Below are 21058 nucleotides of genomic sequence, written 5' to 3' on the forward strand. Positions count from 1 at the left end.
TACTCTAGTGCTTTTTGACTTTTCTTCCTTTGCACTTTCCCATTCCCAGTTGCAGCAGAGCAGCTACCAGTTCTGCCATTATCCCTCCTCCAGTCAGTGCTGGGAGAAAGACCTCTAGCCTTGTCCCTCCCTGCCTGCACAATCGCAGGCAGCACCGGCTCTGCCTGCAGAGCAAGGACAGCGTGTGGACGTGAGCTCCACCAACCTGGAGGTGCTTACAGGTCAGACCAGATCGGGAACGCTGACCTAATTAGGCTTCCACCTCCAGACTGCTCACGTTCAGGTGTTTTGGCTCCTTGCAGAAGTTAGCAGAAAAGATGGGCTGATAAGCAAGTAATGAAAAGCCTGATGAGAGGTAAAAGAAATCTCCTGAGGGAACGAGTAGGAAATTCTGAAGTGAGACCGGGAAACCTTGCCAGGCAGGTAGATTTTGAAGGAATTTTATGTTAAGCCTATAAAATCTGGCCATATAGGCAAGTACTGGACATCTCATAGCCTGGTGTGGTAGTGCCACTTCACCTAATTAATATTTATAAGAATTCGTATAATTTAATTAATATAGAAGTCAGTAGGGTGATGTTCACCATTAACTCCAGCGAGGATGGTGGGAATGGTAACAACCTGAGCATGCTTCTGCTTTCTCTGCTCCTACGTCAGGCACCGTGTCTCCACCACCACCACCCGGACAGTGGTTATTGCCGCAGGCTCACTTGGAAAACTGCAGTTTAATGTAATATAATGACAGTCCTAAAACTGGCCAAGCCAGTTTCTCCAAGTGCTCTCAGTGGAAAACCGTAGCTTTTTGTCTCCGAATACCTACCTCCTGCCTCACTGTCACTCCATGCTTTTCCTTAGGAGTCCTTCAAAGCTACAAACAGCCCGTGAGGGTTTTGTTAAGGTAGTTTCTGTGTTGTATAAGAGATAATAAATATTTTCTTGGTAACAGAAATATATATATGTGTTTGCCCATAACTATCTATAACTATGTATGTAGAACTATATACCTACAAATGCAGTTTAATATAGACAACTAGGCACAGGCACAATTGTTCTCTGAACAGAGTCGGCAAGTAAGGCAAATTTTAAGATACAGGTTAACTTCCATCTTAGGCATTAGATAACTCTGCTCCACATGGACCTACCTCTGAATTCACATATAGAACTACTCAAAGCCTATAGATTCAGTTATTTGTAACTGCACTCACAGCCTTAGGTTAAGCTTCACGTGTAATGAATTACTAGATGTAATGCTAGATGTAAAATTAGATGTAAAATTACATTACTAGATGTAAAATTTGTGGCAAAGATGATAATATGACTTTTTCCCTCCATTAGAAAATATAAACATACAATGAAGATCATACTTACCAATGTGAATTAAGGCAACAAAATGCATTTACTTTGTGTCATACTTTAGTTATATGTTACCTTTACTGCAGAAATTGAATGAATGGAGGCTAAACTGAATTTCTTAATTTGAAAGGAATCTAGCAGGAAAATGAAAAAAAGTACCGGTAGTAGCAATCTTTCCAAACTTTGCTGAAAGCAACAGAAAGAAAAGGAATTAGAGATTATGATTTCACCTCACATATGAGTGTCACAAATACACCACTTCAGCTTCAGTATGTAAAGAAAATGCTGTAATAAGACCCAGTATAAGTATAAAAGGAAGACAAGTTGCTAGTCAAAAAAACATTAAATGGTTGGTAATACATTGGCCTACACAAGAATGTCACCCATGCAAGGCATTTTTATGCTTGGCAAATGGAGTCTTAGCAGGTGTAATCATTTATTACTATTAATTCTGAGATAACGGGCAGAATCTGTTCCAAGATTCTATTTATACACAGATTCTAAAGGGTGAAAAAATCATTAATGGTATATATGGTAGGTATAGACAAGACTATTATATTTTGCAGATGTTATTAAGTGCAGTATTTGTGGTATGGCTGTTGTGATAGTTACAGTCCCGTTAGACTTTAACAGACTTTGTGCAACAAAGCACTTAGCAAAGCACCTGTTATTTAGTAAACCTTAATCATACACATGAAAGTGGAGTTTTAACACAAAACAAAATTTAACACAAAACAAAACATGACCCAACCGAATGACCAATCCAAAGGCCACTAAGGAAGAGGGTACCTAGAGTCATCACCTGAGCAGTGATGTGGAGGAGCCGGGTCAGCAGCACCGTAGCAGAGCAAGCAGCGCTGAGCCCAAGTTTGGGAGATTTTCCCCTCATTGCCGCGCTCCCTGGCTCTGCGTCTCTGTTGACACTGTTATATTACTCTTGGCTCCAAAGCAGATGTGCTTTATGTCCGCTTAGGATTATCTGTGTCATATCACATAGCGGATGCATTTCAAATGGCAGCCCAAAAATCCAGCACTTGCGCTTTAAGGAGGCACTGACAGTTTTTTGTAGAGAAAATAAGTAAATATCCTTACACCTTTTTCTGTATTTGTGGAATGTGCTAAAAGGAAGGTTTCACTGTCAATGGCTGATTTTCTATATTCTTGTTGCATCATCAAAATCAAGATTTTTTCCAGTTGCTAATCAAACAATCCCATAGGACAGGATATGAGTCTAACTTCACCATGTAGGAGGAGAGGATACAGTAACCTTACACGCGGCTTTTTTCTGGGATTATTTTTGCCTTGTTGCCTCCCTGGGGTCAGCAAGGGACAGCAATGAAGACAGCAGTAATGGTATAGGCCTACGAAAGTAACTTCTGATCCTCTGGCTCAGCAGTGCAGGTGATGAGATTACTCAGTGGGATAGGATGAAGTATCCTACACAACATACCCAAACACCAGACTGCAAGACTTTTCCATCCACTACACAAAGTCTTTGAGTATTGACATCATGACTGATTCTTCTTTTTTATTAAAAATATGACTGAACCATTTAACACCTACGTAAGCACTTTTCTGAAGAGCTACAGTATACAGTATAACTTAGGTTTTATGTGAACAAAGCTAATAAAAATAATCTTTTAATGTACTAGATGGCTCAACCTATACAAGTCACACACAGAAATCTCATTCTTGGCAGAAAGCTGTAACTATGATCCTGGGGTTTATTTATTTTTTCTTTTTGCATTGTTGGTATTGGTACTGTGCAATGAGAAACTTCCAGGCGAGTTAGATGTCACTTAGTGTTAAGTACTGCATTATTTTCTTCCAGTCTATGCTTGGCATTTTAGCCATTACAAATAATTTTTACACACTAAGCGAAGCCATGTTAGCAAAATGACTAAACATTTTGTGCTAATACTTTTTGCCAATGGAAAGGAGGGTGGCAATCTGAAGCAATCCAAAAAGACATGTTTCCAGGAAGAGGAGGGTCTTTATTTAGATTATGCTGAAAATTACCCATCCCACAGCTCCTTCTACTCTCTACTGCTACAGGGATTTAATGAACTAGTAGCACTAAATTTGGCTTCTATTTAGAAAATACAATCCATTTGAAAAATAAAGTACTTGCGGCAATACAGACTAGGAGATTGGTAGTGATGTGGTTTAATAAACTAAGCACAAACCTGAAATATAGAAGCCATTAAATTTGCTTCCCATATTAGCAAGTATGCTGGCCCTACACAAGTCAATTATCTTGCCATGGCTTTTATTCCAGCCATCTATAAAACAGTGAGGATAATATCCATCTCAGAAGATTGACAGGCTGGTAATTCATGCTGCTGCAGAGCAGACATAACTGCTTAAAGGCCAGGTGAACTATAGAAAAAAAGATAGTCATTAAAAAATAATTTATTCTGTTTTTCATATATTATGTCAATGTATCCTATTGTGATAATTTTTACAAGCATAAAATTACTAATTTCTTTACAATATATGAGCTTAAAATTTATATTACATTAGTGAAAATACTGCATTTCTCAAGTTTGTTATTTTCTATATTTTCAATTTTTATGTTTGTCCAAATACACCAGATAAAATCTGTGGTTTTCTACAAATATATTTTCTGAGAGGCAAAACTATCAAAATTTTTGTTACTTTAAGTACTTCTAAAATTGTGTAAAGGCTACCCTATAGGTACTTTCTGAGTCAGTTTTCATGTGTCCTAAAGGAAACTAGGACAGTTACATTATTTTTCAAGGGATTGGGATAATAACTGCAGATGAAATGCAGCACGCTTGGCTAGATCTTGGGTAAATTACTTTTTAGACTATTTCTATACTTATTATTAAGAAAAACTTCAAGTGGTCCAAGAATCTCATCATGACTCCATGGCCTCACTGCATCCTATACTACTGTAGCCTATGTGAAGAACATCCACACTGTACTTATTTGCAAAGCAAAGCCCCTCTAGAAATGTGGATACAAATGATTTGTTTGTCCTTCTGAGATAACCTATTTCTCAGGGCAAAATGAAAAAAGGTTCTGAGATAGGCAAAGAAATATTGGAAAGGGTGCTAGCAGACTTTCTGTTCTCAATGTATGCGATGTCGAGATATTATTTTTTTAAAACCTATGCAGATGGGGACAAGGAAGCAGGTGTGTAAGGACAGCGTTGGTTTTGGGAGTAAATCTCAATACAGGTTCAAGGACTGGACTGGATTTCTGCCATGGGAAGAAGGGGAGAAGCTTTGCTTCTTGTTGCAAAATGCTCCAGAGCGATGGTCTGTAGTGTGGTTTTAGAGCACAGAAAGAGTCTTTATTCCTTCCTGACTCAGCTCAAAGGCGTGTACTTGAGGTTTATTTCAACTTATTCCCATTGTCTCTCATCCTCCCATCATGTAGCACTTTGAATAGTGCAGTGCACTGCCAGTTACGATTTGTATGGACAAACAGTTAAATATCCAACCTGCTCACCTTCTTGATGACCTCCTCTTAGGTCTCTGGCTACAAAATCTTGCTGCCTGTCTGTCATGCTGGCCTGTTGTCTAATTGCCTGCTTGTACTGCGTGTCCTGCGTGTCCATTTTCTTGTCTCACATCGGAGTTTCTAGACAGTTTAGGGCACAGGACATCTTTCTGTTCTCTGTACAGCATTCAACACAATGGAAGTCTGGCCCATTCATGAACTCTAGAGCACTACAGTTAATACGGAATCATAGTTTCTGAGTCTAAATAATTGCTAGGCATTAGCATTTACTGAGAAGCAAGTATATAGGTACCTAGCTAAAGCAGATGGTCCTAACGTGAGCTTATATCTCAAGACTTTAGCAGATGTTAATCAGCAAAAAAATACCGTAATAAGGACGAAGCACACTTTATCATTAAAAGCCAAGCTTCAAGTAACCAGTTTCTAAGATGACTATTAATAATTTTCACTTTTTTATGTGTTTGTTAGTTTTTGTTCATTTTTTTAGAACACAAAACCATTTCTATTTAATAAAACATTACAGTATAAAGAGCCTAAATACTGAAATGTTATACTGACTGAAAGTAATGAGAAAGCAGGAACCTCACACGTGTCTGGTGAAGCATCCTCTGGAATCACATTTCTGTCTTTACTGACCACATAAAAACCTACTGGAAACCAGTCTACTAATTTAGGTATGTAGAGGTGGGGAGTGTGACTAACCCTTTTCTTGTTCACTGATGGAAATGAAATGACAGAATTGAAAATAGACCTATAAGCACATATTCCTTTTATGAAGTAAAAATTTCTGTCACATAGGTTGGCCTATTTGGCTAATAATAGGTGGTTACACAAAAGCTAGTGTGAAAATAACAAGCTTTGCAGGAAAGCAGCAGTCTTCATGGTGAGAATCACTGTTTTCCTGCCACCTTTCAGAAGTCAGGAATGAGAAAAAGGTCCTGCAAGAGCTGCTGGCTCCATTCCACTCAGACAAGAATCACTCTGACTATTACAATGCCAATTTCTCTTTCTCGGAACTGAAAAGACTAATCCTAGAGGGTGTTGGGGCGTAAGAAATACTGAAGTTTCAAAATCCTCTACTGGGAATGCAGGGTATTTGAGCATGGTTTAGGACAAGTGTTACAATTTTCAGCCTGCTTCCCTGTTACACATTTTTGGAAGCACAATCACAACTTTAGGAAGTCTCCAGTAGACCATGTGTTTTATTTACACACACGCACACACAGAAAATAAGATGATATCCCTCTCAAAACCAAGTCTTCTACTCACCCTCCTTTAAGAAGACATACAAAGAACAAAGAAAAAAATATCAATGTGGTTCCCAGTTTTGCAATCGAGGATCGAATACATCTTTGTCACCAAAACTTTTCATGACTCTGTTTTAATAGCAAAACAACACATCTGAAGATTTAAACAAATAATCAGCTGACAGTATGAGTTGATTTGGTGCTTTTTTTAATCCAATTGACCTTTGTCAAGGCAAAGGCAAAAGAGCAACACTTGACATTTTGCTCAAAACAAAGAAAACATAATTTAGCAATTTTGATCCAACTGTGGTTAGCTCCAGCTTCACAGTTGCTCAACTCTTTCCAGACACAAATGATTTGCAGTCCTGACATGCATTAGAAAGCTTCCTGAGAGAGTTGCTACTAAGTGGTTATATTCAGATCTCACATTTAACTGTTGACATGTTCCTCTTTGAAGAAACAAATCCATCATAAAAAGTCAGTATGCAAAGAAAACATTGGCAACATTACACTTAAATACTTTCAAACAAACTGACTTTGGAATGAATTTATGACAGTACAGTTAACATGTTCCTTAAATTCTTGGTCCTTTTTTAATAGAAGAAAATACTGAAAATCTCAAAGAATTTAGTGGTATGAGATCACAGCCACACGCCCTCATACTACCTTGCCTCCTGAGCAGAACTGAGATGTTGGAACTCAAAAAGTTGTTCTGAGTTAGGGCCAACTACAAAAAAGGACTGAAGTCTCTGAAAAATCCCTGCTGAGAGGCAGGATACATTATTTTGCGTGCAACATGACACCAGTGTGATTATACAGCTGCTGGATCAAGGCCAGTATGCACACAGACAATAGATGACTGCTGACATGTGAAATACTCTCAGGCTTCTGAAATAAGTTTTTCAAACCCTTGATCACTACTAATACCTTTTTTCTACTCGTACCATATACAGAATTCATCTCTTGGACTAATGGGCTCAGAAATGTCCACAGGATCCCAAATAATGCATCACCAATACCTTTTACAATGGCACTCATATTGCTGTTGGGTATAAGATTAGCATCACATTTGCTTCTTTCAAGCCTGTATCATACTGGTGATTTGCATTTGTCCTGAGATAAAGCAACACACCCATCTCAGTTTTTACTTCTCAGTTATATATAGTTTATCAACTTATAGCAGAATTTTTTTCACTGTTAGTATCTTAGTGCATAATTCTGCACTTAGTGTTGTCAGATCTCATATAATTCCTATTAAGTCATTCCACAGACTGAAAATCATCCATCTCATTGTGTAGGATACATCAGTCCTCTAAATCACCAATAACCTCTAAATTTGTGTACCCAAAAAGCTATATTAGCATTTTGTCTGCCAAGGTTGTAATGAAAATGCAAGTGAAGATTAGTATTGAGATGCAATATTACTATTTTTTTATTTTTCCCATTTTACTTTTACCATATTTTTCCCTTTACGCCTACTCCTCCAATTTTGTTGTGGCACTGTATCAAATACCTCTCTAAGAGTTGAACAGATTTGCTGCATTTCCTTTATCGGGATTAGCAGATAATGGCTTGGACTACTGTGCCTAACTTCACTACATCTGAGCTGGATTTTATCTTACTTTTAAGTATCTGATCTTTAATTTTAAAACTGATGTCTAACTAACAGGCTTCTAGTCGACAAAATCAAAATATATTTAGTATATAAGATATAACTGAACCTATGTTGTGGCACAAAAAGCTTTTCCTGATGTCTAGACATCTCCCAGCTTTATTTCAGGGATTCTTTGCTTCCTCTATTCTAAAACACTTTTGAGTAAAAAAAAGCAAGTATCTTTTCATATCATGTCACTGTTTCAAAAAGTCGTAGTTTCTTTTGGCAAACTACCTACCTCCTCCCCCCCTTTAGTCCTAATATGACCTGTTAGAGTGCACAACAACAATTCTTTAGAAGAAAGCACTTCTAAAAAGAATCAATTGAACAGTTTCTTTCAACCTAACTCTGTCCTAGTTTGGACAACTTCTAATTCATTGTTTCCTAGGCTAGCAAAATCATTATCAACTGTACTTAGAGAACCGTTCTGTCCTCCCTGGAAAATAAGCATTTGCAGTTTATGTCCATGTAGATTAATACAAGCAATTTTTTTAAAAAGTACTATAAGAAACAGCTGCCAAGGATTGGTCTCACTGATGATTTCAAGATGATTTTAACTCTGCCTTGCCCACAATACAGGAGAATTTCACTAGGTGAGAAAACTTACCAGGTGGTCTATTTTTTTAAAGGTTAGAACTCCTACTTAACTCACACTGGTTGCTGTATGCAATAACCTTTTTACCTACATGACAGAAGTTTCTTCATGCATTATTCTATAAGGACCATATGCTTATGATTGGATTTTCTTTTTCCCAGTCTATAAGGACCATATGCTTAAATGATTGGATTTTCTTTTTCCCAGTCTTGTACATATTTTTCACACCTCTTCCTGTTCTTTTCTCTTAACAATTCAACAAGTCATCCCATGAATTAAGGCTGGGTCATGGTCCTCTAACTCATATTCCTTCAACAGTCATCAGCGAGATGACGTTCCAAAAATCTAAACAATTTCCAACAGTGACACCTGTTTAAAAGGTATTATATGTCAAGGACAAAATAAAATAGAAAGAGGGACTTTATATTGCATATAGTACTTCAGAAAAAAGTTAATTAATTCAGTCTTTACTGAATTCCTGTTATTTCAGAATGAAATCTTAGCTTATCATGGTTTCTGCATATTGAGTAATAATGAAACTATGACAGATAAAGGCAGTAATGCCATTCACTCTTTCTTCAGCAGTTGCTTGGAGGACACTAAAGCTGTATATAAAATAAGAGAATGATTTTAATTTTTTTTAACATGAGTTTTACAAGCCCCCAAGTGAGATCTCATCTGTATTTATTATAAAGAGTATTTATTATGAAGAAAAGGAGAAAACATCCTTCTCATAATGGTGAAACATCAGGCTTGTGCAATATAGAGGGTTCTTCTGCAGGAAATGTGTGGGTGGAGGAAAAGGGAACAGTTCTTTTCCTAGAGACTATTAAAACTTAACATGCATTTATTTCACAGAAACATTCAGATCAGCCTTCATAACATAATGATGTTCAGCATGAAGATATGTATGCATAGAGATCACTCTGCAGTGCTGAAACATGAGAAATGGAATCCACTGCTCCGAAGTCATTCCTAAAGATGGCTAATATTTTACTTAAACTTTCCTGTTTATATAATTTCCAGGTCTTTGGGTTTTATCATCAGCTCTGTAATATTTGATGCTTTCCTAAAAACTCATGACCTCAGTGCCATGTGGCTGCTGGTGTTTGTCTATCTAACACAATTAATGGGTTGAGAATAGAGTTTCCCACACGTCAAATCATAGAACTACAAGAAAACTGTCTGGATGTGACCTCTGAAGTTCATTCAGTCCCCTCAGAGGGTGAGTCCACTGCTCAGGTCAGTATGTGGCTTTGTCTAGCTGAAATTTAATACCCTGCAGCTGTGGAGATCCCAAACCTCCCTGGGCAACAGTTCCAGTTCTGTACTTCCTCCTAGTGAATTACTTTTCCTAATGTCCTATCCGAACCTCCCATGCCATAGTTTTGTGGCCATGTGCCTTTGTTGTTATTACCTGGCACTATCAAGAGAGTAGAGGGGAAGAGAATGACATGTTCATCTTTTTAATTACCTTTCAAATATTAACATGCTGCTATTACATTTTCCATTGGTGTTCTCCTCATTGGTCTAAATAAACCTAGCTCCTTCAGCCACTTTTCACAGGACATGTGCTCCAGGCCTCCAACCACCATGGTAGCCCTCCCTTCAACCCTCACCAGTTTCTCCACACACCTCATAAACTGAAGACTCCAGAACTGGATGGAGTATTCCAAGTGCGGCTTCCTAGGACTCGAGTAGACAAGCATGATAACTCAATTCGTTGGCCAAATTCCTCCTAGTGCAGCCTGGTATGTGCTTTGCCTAATTTCCAAGAGGAGTTCCACTTCTCCTAGTTATCGTTAGCCACAAATTTCCTGAAGTTATACTCTGCCTTCCTGAAATTTGAGAGTAATATTATCTTTTTCCTTGCCATCACACTTATCCTCAGTCACCATGATTTTTCAAAAATAGGCTCACAACTACATGGCCAGGTCTTTCAGCACTTTTGGACAAATCCCTTTCAGCCCCATGGATCTGGGTCTTACAGATTCTCTAAGTGCTCCTCAGCCTGTTACTCCCCTGCTGCTTGCTGCCCCTCTCCTTCTCAAATCCTGCCACTGACTGCAGCAGGCTTTGCCTGTGAAAACCAGTGGGGGATTAAAAAAAAAAGCATTAAGTACTTCAGCTGATTACAAAGAAACTCATTCTTTTCAAGACTTAGAACCCACACTGTCAACTTCTGAATTCTCTGACCATCAATTAATAGTCTTAGAATAACAGTACAGAATTTAGAAGTCTGGATTTAAAGGCAAAATATAGATTGATTCTACTTTATGATTATACTGAGATACTTCTTTTAGCCGAGTTATTGAAAAAAAAAATGCTATTTATGGTGGCACAGAGATTGGCAGCAATGTAAAATGAAAAGGTGGGTGATTTGTTACAGATACCAAATCAAATTGTTTGCTATTTTATTCTCCACAGTAAGAAAAGTCAACTCTTATCAACAGAGTTGGAAGAAGAACACACCTGAACCCAAGTCCTTTTCAGTGGATATACTTGACTGATTGCAGCAATATATGTTATAGTTACGTTTCTTACTTGTTGTTGTGCAATATGTAATTCTTGCTGTTACTAATGCCATCTGAGGGGAATGGTTGAAACTGCTTCTTTATGTTCTACCTCAAAAAATTATTAAGAGTGTTTAGAGATTTTTCGTGAAATATATTTTTAACGTGAAGTTGTTCAAGAACAGCTGAAGGAGCTTCATAGATGCTGGAAGACGTAAAATGTTATTTAATGACTATATTTGTTTTGAAATACACTATAATCATGTCTTTATATTTTAAGTGGGCAACTGATTGAAATACTCTCTAAATTTTTTTGACTGATGATTGGTTGAAAATCCAGTAAATCAAAGCCCACTTCAGTACATTCCTTCACTCTGTGCTTCTTGCAATTTTATTATGCATTTTTCTGTATACTCTCATCATCACAAACACAGCTCTAGACACAAGCTACTCTCTTCTGACATCGATTTCTCCTATATGCTTAGGAGATATTTAGTTCCAACCTAACAATGTTCCTTTGTTTACCTGACACTGCACACTTTTTTCTTTGTTTTGCCTTCAGTCATAGACTGATTTTGGGTCCATTACATAAGGACTTGAATAGGTAAAGGGAATATTTTATTGTAATTTTGTAAGTCATTACAGTAATCATGTATTAGAGTATGTTTAGGGTGGTAACTAGCACCACAGAGAATTATTCTTTAAGAAGAAAGTAATATCCAGAGAGAAGGGGATATAAAATTGAATGCTGCATTGTCTTGATTCACTGAATAATCAAGTCACTCAGTTAGCTTCGTAAATTTGCATGGCTGGTATAATGTATACCAATGCTATTGCGCAATCAGGATTACATCCCAAAAGTTAGGCTGATAATGTCAAAAAGTGTGAAGTCTCAAAAAGTGACAGGCTTTCTTTATTTGCTTTATATTAGTTCTTTTTACTTGTTTTAAAATAAATGCACCTACCGAACAAACTTTCAGGGGGTTTTACTTTAACAAAAATAACTTTGTTTTCTACTCCTTTTATATTCACTTACTAAACAAGTGAACTGTACTGAGTATACTATTTTCTTTCCTTCCAGGTATAGTGTGTCTGGAAGAGAATCCAAGCCCCCAGAAACAGCGTAAGAATACACTTTATTGCACAGACATCAAATTGCAATGCCTTCTTTGGATATGTATTTTATTTTGCTTCTGGGCTAGTGTATGAATTCTTTGAGTTGTGTTTAGTTGTGTTTGGTTTATGCACTCAGCCGACAGAGGAGGGTTTGGTTTTGCCTGGACTATTTCTACTTGAACAAGCTTATGTACTTTTCTTGCTTAGTTATTTAAAAAATTAATTCTGCTTGTAGTTCACCTTATCCTGGCAATACTATGATGACTTCATTGTCTTTTGGGCTTATCTGCAGTGTAGAATCACTTTTTGCAAAATCTTTAGGCAGCCTTTTGTAGCCCACCCCATTTACTTGCATCTGATGTCTGTCTAGTACTTGATTTTGTTTGGCTGTGCGTGGCTTCATTCGTCAGAACTGCTGCATGGGATCATCTAGTCCATCTCCGACTCATCAGGAGGAGAGCCTTTAGGAAGGTGACATAAGAAACAGGAAGTGAACCTATTTATAGTGGTGGCCTTCTCAGTGTCCCCTGACTATGTCCCAGTGTTAAATAGTGTGTTCTAGGAAAAAACATATTTTTCATTTGCAACTGGTGTTGGCATGAGCTTTATAAACCATATATTTTTCTTTATTTTCATTACTGCACTAATATACTGCAATTACAAAACTGAGTACCTTTGTTCTCTTGTTGTTTTCTCAATATGTTGTATTTTTAATTTTTTTTTTCCTTCTAAAACTGTGGCATATTGATTTCTCTTGCTAAATTTATTTTCTGTTGTTCCATACACAGGGTATTCCTCATTATAACGTTTTTGGTTTTGCCACTATATCTATTAGTTTTCTTTGATATTTTATCTCCTTTGCTACTTGAGCTAGCCCTTGCTCTCATTCTGGTTCCTCTGCTATTTTAATTAATGAAGCTTGGGGAATCACATCAACTCCAGCCAATGCCAGGTTTGGGGGTGTACCTGTTCACTCATTTTCAGTATATCCATATTCCTTGTTAAAGGTACCATGGGCTTGTCAAACATTTGTACCTGAACCCCCGAATCTTCTCTTACTGTAATCCACTACAAATAAGTTGACTTTTAAAAATTGTCATATTAGGCAAGTCAGCCATTTTGCCCAGTTTGGAAAACCACCAGTCAACTCTTACTTCCAGATTCTTCCTGTGTTTCTTGGGAAGACGTATTTTACGTGTAACACTGTTGGTCATTATGTGGGCATGAGTCATCCTGGTGTGCTCAAACACAGACCAGGCAAAGACATTTTACCCTTATCGGCATCAGCCAAAATCACCCAAGATCTTCTTGAATCTGTGGTTAATCATGGGACACCTCCCACTGCTGATTTATTTTTCTCCTGATTTACAATTGCTGAAAAATTGAGTTCTGATACTATTGATGGGTAACATTCCAGTATTTCATAAAAGCAAGGGTTTGATACAAACTTACTTATTTAAAAAATTAATTAATTTATTCCCAGGGCTAGGGTGTGGTGGGGCTTAGCGCAAGGTACAGGGAACCACAGAAAGGGAAGCTATGGGGTATCTAATACCTTGTAGTTTGCAGTGTAGATACATCCTAAATTATGAGATAACGGGTTGGGATATGTAGCGCAGTTTGCTAGAAATATCACCAACAAATAATCAGGATTATACTAAGAAAGTTGACTGCAGGGAAGAGCCTGAGAACGGGTCTGAAGCCTCATCCCAACCCCTCTGCAAACAATGGGAAGAGATCCACCCACTGCCCTGAACTTTGGATCCATCGAACGGCAGATATGCCACCGATGACGTTAGCTACACAAACCAGAAACACCCCCCTAATTGCATGAAAAACACGACAATTGTTTAGACGAGTATAGTGTATGCAAAAGAGCTTGTGAAATCCTAACCTTTAGAGAGAAGCACATAAAAGAGCAGCTTATTCTTTCACTCCTGACCCAGGCAGATACCTTGTGAATAAGTCCATGAAGGCAATCATATGTAAAGAAAAGAGGTAAATGTTCCTGTCGGTTTTGCAAGCAAAAGGATGAGGCGCCAAGGCCTTTCACATGAGAGCAGGGAGTACACTTCTGCGACACAGATGCTGCCTGGGCAGGGTAATTGGGACCATACTGCTGACGAACTCAAAACATCAGATAGCCCAAACACGCTTCTTACCCTTTTCCTTCCATGCTTTTCTAAATTTATTTTTTATTTTGTAAATCAGCTATTGTCCCCCCATATGGCACTTTGCATGTTTATTCCTGAAGTTACAAAGAAAGGGTTGCTTTCCCCTCCATGCACTAGAATAGCTTGTACTATAAACTTGTTTCTGATGGGAACTGTTTCCCGCAGGAAGTGCTTGGAGACAATTTGTCCTTAGTAGATGATTTTTCTATCAAGAGCTTTTCCTAGGAAATATATGTCCTAAGGCTAGACAACTAAATTGGATAACATTCAACATCCTTCCAGTCTCCTGAGTTGAATCCATTTGGATATCCAACACGTTTTAATGGGTCACGTTCTGCTTCGTTACACAGTCTGTAGCTCCTGAGCAGCAGGGAAGCGGGTTTCTGTTTCTCGTAAACTATTTCATGTTCTCTTTCCTGTTGGGGAAAAGCTCTTAATGAACACCGAATTGCTTTCCAGCTGAACCAGGGCATGTTGTATAACAGAAATGCCCAGCAATAAATGGTAAAACTGCCTTTTATTGCAGAAAAACAGCCTTGTTTTAACAATCATTATCAATTCGGAGAGCTGATAAAGGCATAACGCATGGGAATGAGATGCCAACAGAATGCACTAAAAGACAGCTAGTTCCTCCCAAAATCGTTACAAAAATGTGTTATCCTCTGTTGAGTCCCATTTTCCTCTCCCATTCCCAAACAACCGGGCTTGAGATAAAGCTTCAAAGGATGCTAGAAACGGCCGTCTGTGTCGCGGATGAGCCCGGCTCTGCAGAGCCTGCAGGCCAGGAGCTCTCAGCAGGCAGCGTGTGCCCCCCCAGGACCAGCCCCTCGTTAGTGGGAGTGTGGTCTGCAAAAGCCTTCTAAAGCCATACCTGCTCACAGCAAAACCTCCAATTACTCAGCATCCAGTATTTGCAATACGTAATTTCCTTCTGGACAAGCAGTTTGCATACTGACATGGTCTCTAACTAAGAAAATTCGGTGTGTCTGGTTGTTTGATGAAAAGCATAGATTAAGGAAATTTGCAGACTCTTTACCTTGTTCCTTCCCTGTTTTTCGTTTCATAGTGCATGTCTGGTCACCTGAATCACACACCAGTTTTTCTGTTTCCTGATTAGATAAATGGTAACTTTAAAACAGGAGAACAATATATGTGGGGTGGTTATTTAAAATGTGGGGGTGTTCCAGGAAGTGTTTTTTAAACTTGTTTTATTGTAGAGATTTACAAAGCACTGAAGACAATCACCTACTAAAACAAATATAAAAACTGTAGTACTGTGAAAGAGCTACTCCATTGTTTTTACTGCTCTCAGGGGACCCAACACTAAAAAGGTATCTTTTTCTTTTATGTATTTGGTTACTTCACACTTCATGCATTACTTGTATACTATGTGCATGTATTTGTACACATGATTTGGTAACTTCATACTTCATACATCATTTTCAATATCTAGTAATAAAAGGTAGTGGATACTGTAACGATTACATTTTATATCTGAAAATTCCAGCAAACGATAAAAAATGTTTTTAAAATGTGAAGTGTGGAGTTCTTGAGCTCTTCATAGCTGTAAGGAAAAGTTTTTATTTACTACTCTTTGAGTTGGAGTTCCAGACCTGCACATTTTAATTTAAAATACTAAACAAGAAGAGATTACACATTTGAATTTTTTTTGCGATTCCTTTCAGTAAAGTAACATTTATTTTATATTTGAGGTTTTACAGACTCTCTAGGGCTAGGAATAACAAAAATAACTGATTTCTCCTTTTGATGTGGAAGCTCAATATTGATGTAATTTGAATAGAGATGCTGCAGTATCTTCTGCAGGCCTGTTATCATCTACAGTTATTCCCCAGATATTACCATCCATCATTAGGGCAAGAAGCCAAATGAATTGATCCCAGTACAAAAGAGACGATAACTATTGGTGAAGCAGTTGCTCGTGTTGGCAGAGAGTTAAAGGAAGGATTATGGTCAGAAGGGTAATGCAGGCAGTCCAGCATTACCACAAGTTTGAAAATAAGGCTGCGCTCCATGCACGGAGTTGCACAGCAATGACAACAACATAAGGCAAGCCAGCCAGTGGATGGTGAAGCTTGTAGTATTTGGTTTCTTAATTTTTCGTTTCCTAGCTCCTCTGAAGGATTTCAAACAAAGTTTCTTATATGTATTTCCCAGCTGTCTAACTGAGGGTGGAGATGCAACTGGGGTATGACTCTGAAAAATTAGAACTGCACCTGCCAATAGAGGTTATTTGATCTTTGTGCACGACCTGCTGCAGGATACAGCTGACAGAAGAGTATAGCTCTTGATAGTGAAAGTTATTTATGTCAGGGCCTTGAATACCAAAACAATATATACAGGAAAAAATGTATTCTTTCAGTTGCATGAAATTATGGTAGAAATATTTCTGAAATACAGCAAAAAAAGTTGCAGCAGATCACAGAAGAGTTATGTACTACCTACGCAAGTCTTATTGGCATTTAACTTTTGTATGGACAAGCAATGCTGATAAGACACAAGTCAACAATCAAAGAACAGCTAATAAAAGAAAAAAAAAATTACTTCCTAAAGTTCAAAGATATTAGAGTTCATGAATGGAAACAAAATTTCATAAAGAGTATTAAATTTAACCAACTGAAAAACTTCACATAGATTGAGAAAAGCAAATATTTCTGGTATCATCTCACTTGTAGCTGGATCTAAACAAAATCCTAATTTTGGAGTCATTCAGTGGTGTATCTCTAATGGCAGTCATAACTTCTTATTCTAGGCATGCTTTTATATCTGTGTTTTCCATGTCACCTGCTATCATACTGGACTGCTAGTGCAATTAAATCCGCCCCCAGACCTTGTGGGCCTCATATTTTACATGACTGGCTTGCAACATCCTGTTTTACTTCTTGATCCTACTGCATGAATTGGGGTATTGAAACTGGCAACATTAATTAAAATAACAATAATTCTATGGCTTTGAACTTTACTTGAATAAAATGAAATTTCAAGTTATATAAAGCAGGCTAATATAAAGTCTCTTCTGGCAATTACATAGAAGGTCAACATTCTGGCCAAGAATGGTAATTTTCACAGAATACTCATATCCCTTTTTCTATAAATATGCACTGGCAATAAAGAAATTTTATTTTAAACCAAATATCCATGCATTTTACAGTGGTCTAGCACTGTTTTACCTCTGCCATAAAAATCTCAATTATAATGAATTGCCCTTTTAAAAAATTTGTATCGGAGATTGATCTAGGTAACACAAACCCAGACTGCATTCTAGTAATAATTCTTTGTAGAGAGGCAGTGCGGAAGAATATATAAAAATATATATCTATAGCTACAGGTACGTACACAAATGTCACCACACATTTATGTTTTATGTCAGTGCATTAAGTTTCACTATAAAGCTGCAGTAGTTACAGCTGTAGTGCTAAAACTCCCATGGGGGTTTGCCTGTAGTCTGGGATTTTGCAGGGGGAGAGGAAAGGGAGGGAATGTGCTTTGGTACTACTGCCAGTCCTGCAGAGCTGTGGCAGGCAGTCTCACTGCAAAAAAAAGCAATTTTATGCCTATGCTGCAGACAATTACTAGAGCAAATCTATTCACCTAACTCCACAGAAAAAAAATGTCATAACTAATGTGAGCCAATGAATAGTTAAATGACAACATATACTGAATAATCAAATGTATTACAAGGAGAATAAGCTACATTTTTTTCCTTGATTTACAAAAAGAATTTATGTCTGAGATGTACATTTTGAAAATATTAGATTGCTGCTTAAGGAAATTCCCACCTTTTGAATTCAAAACTAAAATAATACTGTTTTATGAAAATACAGCTTTTTAATTAATTTTTATTTGATGAGGTATAAAGATTTTTAATATTGGAAAACAATACATGGTATCATGGTTATTTCTGTTATAAAAATGGGAAAGAAATTTGCACACTATAGATTTGGATATATATTTTTTAATTCTTCTTATTTTCACTGTTTTCAGACATCAGAGGCATTTTCCCATCTCTGACATACTAACCTCAGTTCTGTAAACAATTCTGCAAAGTGCATTATGGCATTGAACACAGTGTAATGCAGTACTGAGTCCAGTGGAAGCACTTACACTTGCAAAATTTTGCAAAGGGCTATTTGCATTTTTTATAATTAATCATCAACACCTAGTCTATATTTGATTTTTTCAATGAAAAGATCTTTGCTTTACCAATATGTACACTGTATGAGAAAAGCTAAACCTCAAGGCTCACCCCTCATAACGGAAAAAAAATCAGTATTAAGGTTGTATAATTTTAAATCTTTGTGGTTTCTTTTTTTATTAGAGTTACCAGATAGAGAAAATTGAAATACTCGGTGTTTTTGCAAACACTGCAGATATTTCAGTTTTACTGGTATAATTACCTCGGTAACACATTACACTCAGAAGCAAGCAATTTTCTTTCCCAGTGTATTAGCTATGAAATTAAATCTATGCAATTATACAGCTATTGTTTCAAAACAATGCAACCCTTGCCTTAATATGCATTCTATATGTTAATTTGAGAAATCAACAGAACACATGACTAATAGCTCCACCGTGTCACACTGTGTTTCTGGATGGCAAAGCCGAAATGCCAAACACGTTGTGAGCGGTGGAGGTGTCCCCCAGCTCTGCAGGAGGACCGAAGGAAAAGGTGCCGGCTCTTACCTGCAGGCTGTTGAAGATGATGAAGAAGACTAACATCCAGAGGTGCCGGTAAGCCATGTGCAGTCCTCCCCACAGCCAGGTGACGGAAATCAGGGCAAACAGGTACAAGACCAAGGGGATCTCTGAAAACCACAAACACAGCATTTCAGCTGGCGCGCCCTGGGAAAAAAAACTTTTTAAAGCATTACGGACACAGGACCCGCTTTCGCCGTCTCTGGCCAACCTTGGAGTTCGTTCTCCAGTGATGGGCAGCCCTTCTGGGTGGGGGGGGTCCCACGGCTTTCAGGACCCCCCCCACCTCGGGGCCAGGAGACCAGCAGAAGGGCATGGCCAGCTGGGGGGGACTGGGAGGTGGGGGTTCAGGGGAGCACAGCCCAGCTCAGCAAACCAGGCACGGATGTTTTGCGGGTGGGAAGAGCACACGTGGAGTCAGAAAACATGCTGACCTTGGGGGAAGCACGGGAAAGCTCTTGGCAAGCTCTGGAAATTTTGGGAGGAAAAGTATTTCCAAGAATGAAGAAGAAGCGGAAAAGAACAAAAACATTATCAATACAAAAACTGCCACGGCTCAGGCAGTTTATAGAATTATATAGAAATTATAAGAATAGCTTATTCTCTGATTTGTTGTTACTTTCTCTGCGAGCCAAACATAAGAAGGCATCTGACCCTATAAAACTTCAAGCAACAATCTCCACTCGGTCAAGGACCCCCTCAAAAACAGCCTTTGCACCAGTTTCATCTTCAAAAATATGTGCAGAATCCATTCTTAAGCACGCATACATACAGCTGCATTTTATATTCCCTACTGTATTTACAGCATAAAAGATTTAAGGAATGCTGGCAGGAAGATGCCTGCGTGGACAGTTTGCGAAAAGGAAAGAAGTTAGCTTTTGCCCCCACCCGCTCCTGTTGTTGACAGCCACGTACACCACGCTGGGCCCCCCCGTGTTGACCGTATTCATGGCAGACTTCAAAGTCCATGTTTGCCCAGGTCTGCCCACTTTGGGGTCGGAGGTGCTCGGCCAGGCATTGCCCCTCTCTGCATTAGTCATGCAGTATCAGCAAAGAGCGGGGACACACTTTTGACAGGCATCGTTCCAGAAAAGAGTGGTTTGGGATCACTTTAGGCATTTTGTATAATACCGTACAACTAGTAAGTGCCTTCTAAATACAGGCAATAGCCAAAGTCAAGACTACCTTCCAGTGAGGCAGGCAGTAGCTGCTTCAGGGTTATAACTATTGCTTTGGCAGAAATGCATGTGCGTATATTTTATAAACAAGGGAATGACTTGAAGCAAAGCACAATGTGAGCAGGTACTATGTTCCTAAAGTTTCCCCTATTAAAGCCTAATACCACGCAGTAAAACCTGGGGTGCAAACCTGGGCTGTTCTGCAACCACTGTTTGATAGTATGACATAACTTTTAATGAAGATAGGTATTTCCTTAGTGAATTATAATGAGATACTGTGTTACACATGAAAATTAACATTATGCTAGGGTAGTGGTAACCTAGGGCTAGAGGTAATAAAACCGAAATATTAAAATAAACTCAGTTCTTTGGAAGAGTTAACAAGGCCTTGCTTTTTCTGTGGGGGAAAAAACCCCTACCTGTTCTTCCTGGAAATAACAAAGGCCATTACAGCTTTAAGAAAATCAGATCGCCTAAGTAAAGGTGTTTGAAAGCTCAGCTCTAATCACTGTTAAGGTACTCCCATCCTCCCACTTATGTCCGAGGACATGACATAAATCCTCTCCAGTTTGGCCATTTGTAAATAATGCTATTCTGTGCATACAGGATTGCGAGCTTGCTTGCAGTGGATGGGAGGATGCAGTGCTGTGAGGTCTAGGCAGCTAGGAATTGAGGAGTCATTGTGAGTGGGTATTGGTGCCTTAGAATGGCGTTAGATCTAAAGGAGGTCTAAAGGATCTGTACATGGCCAGTACATACAACACAGGCCCTGTGGAAGACCCATTCTTTATGAAAAGAAAGCTGGAGGCCAGACTGGATAACCTTGGCTGTCTCAAATGACAATCAATGTCCATTAACCACCTGAATCACTTCACCCAAAGCAAGGTAAGGTATGGCTAAAATTTACTAAAGGTCTGAGACTTCCCAAGGATACCTGATCCAGAACATAACACCAATAATGCATGTGTATTTTTCAGAGTAGCACTGGGGAAGAAGATTAAGGCTATATACCTCTGTTATTTGTCT

General features: G+C 38.3%; 1 protein-coding gene across 1 annotated transcript in view; it reads right to left on the minus strand.

Annotated features, from left to right (window-relative positions):
• ADGRV1 (adhesion G protein-coupled receptor V1) overlaps positions 1–21058 on the minus strand; it is a 284664-nt gene that overhangs the window by 21079 nt on the left and 242527 nt on the right. The window contains exon 88 of the mRNA XM_049794659.1: positions 18843–18964. Within this exon, the coding sequence (XP_049650616.1) occupies positions 18843–18964 (122 nt within the window). The remainder of the gene's footprint in view (positions 1–18842; positions 18965–21058) is intronic.

This window comes from Accipiter gentilis, chromosome Z, assembly GCF_929443795.1.
Source record: "Accipiter gentilis chromosome Z, bAccGen1.1, whole genome shotgun sequence".
In the NCBI taxonomy this organism is placed as follows: domain Eukaryota; kingdom Metazoa; phylum Chordata; class Aves; order Accipitriformes; family Accipitridae; genus Astur; species Astur gentilis.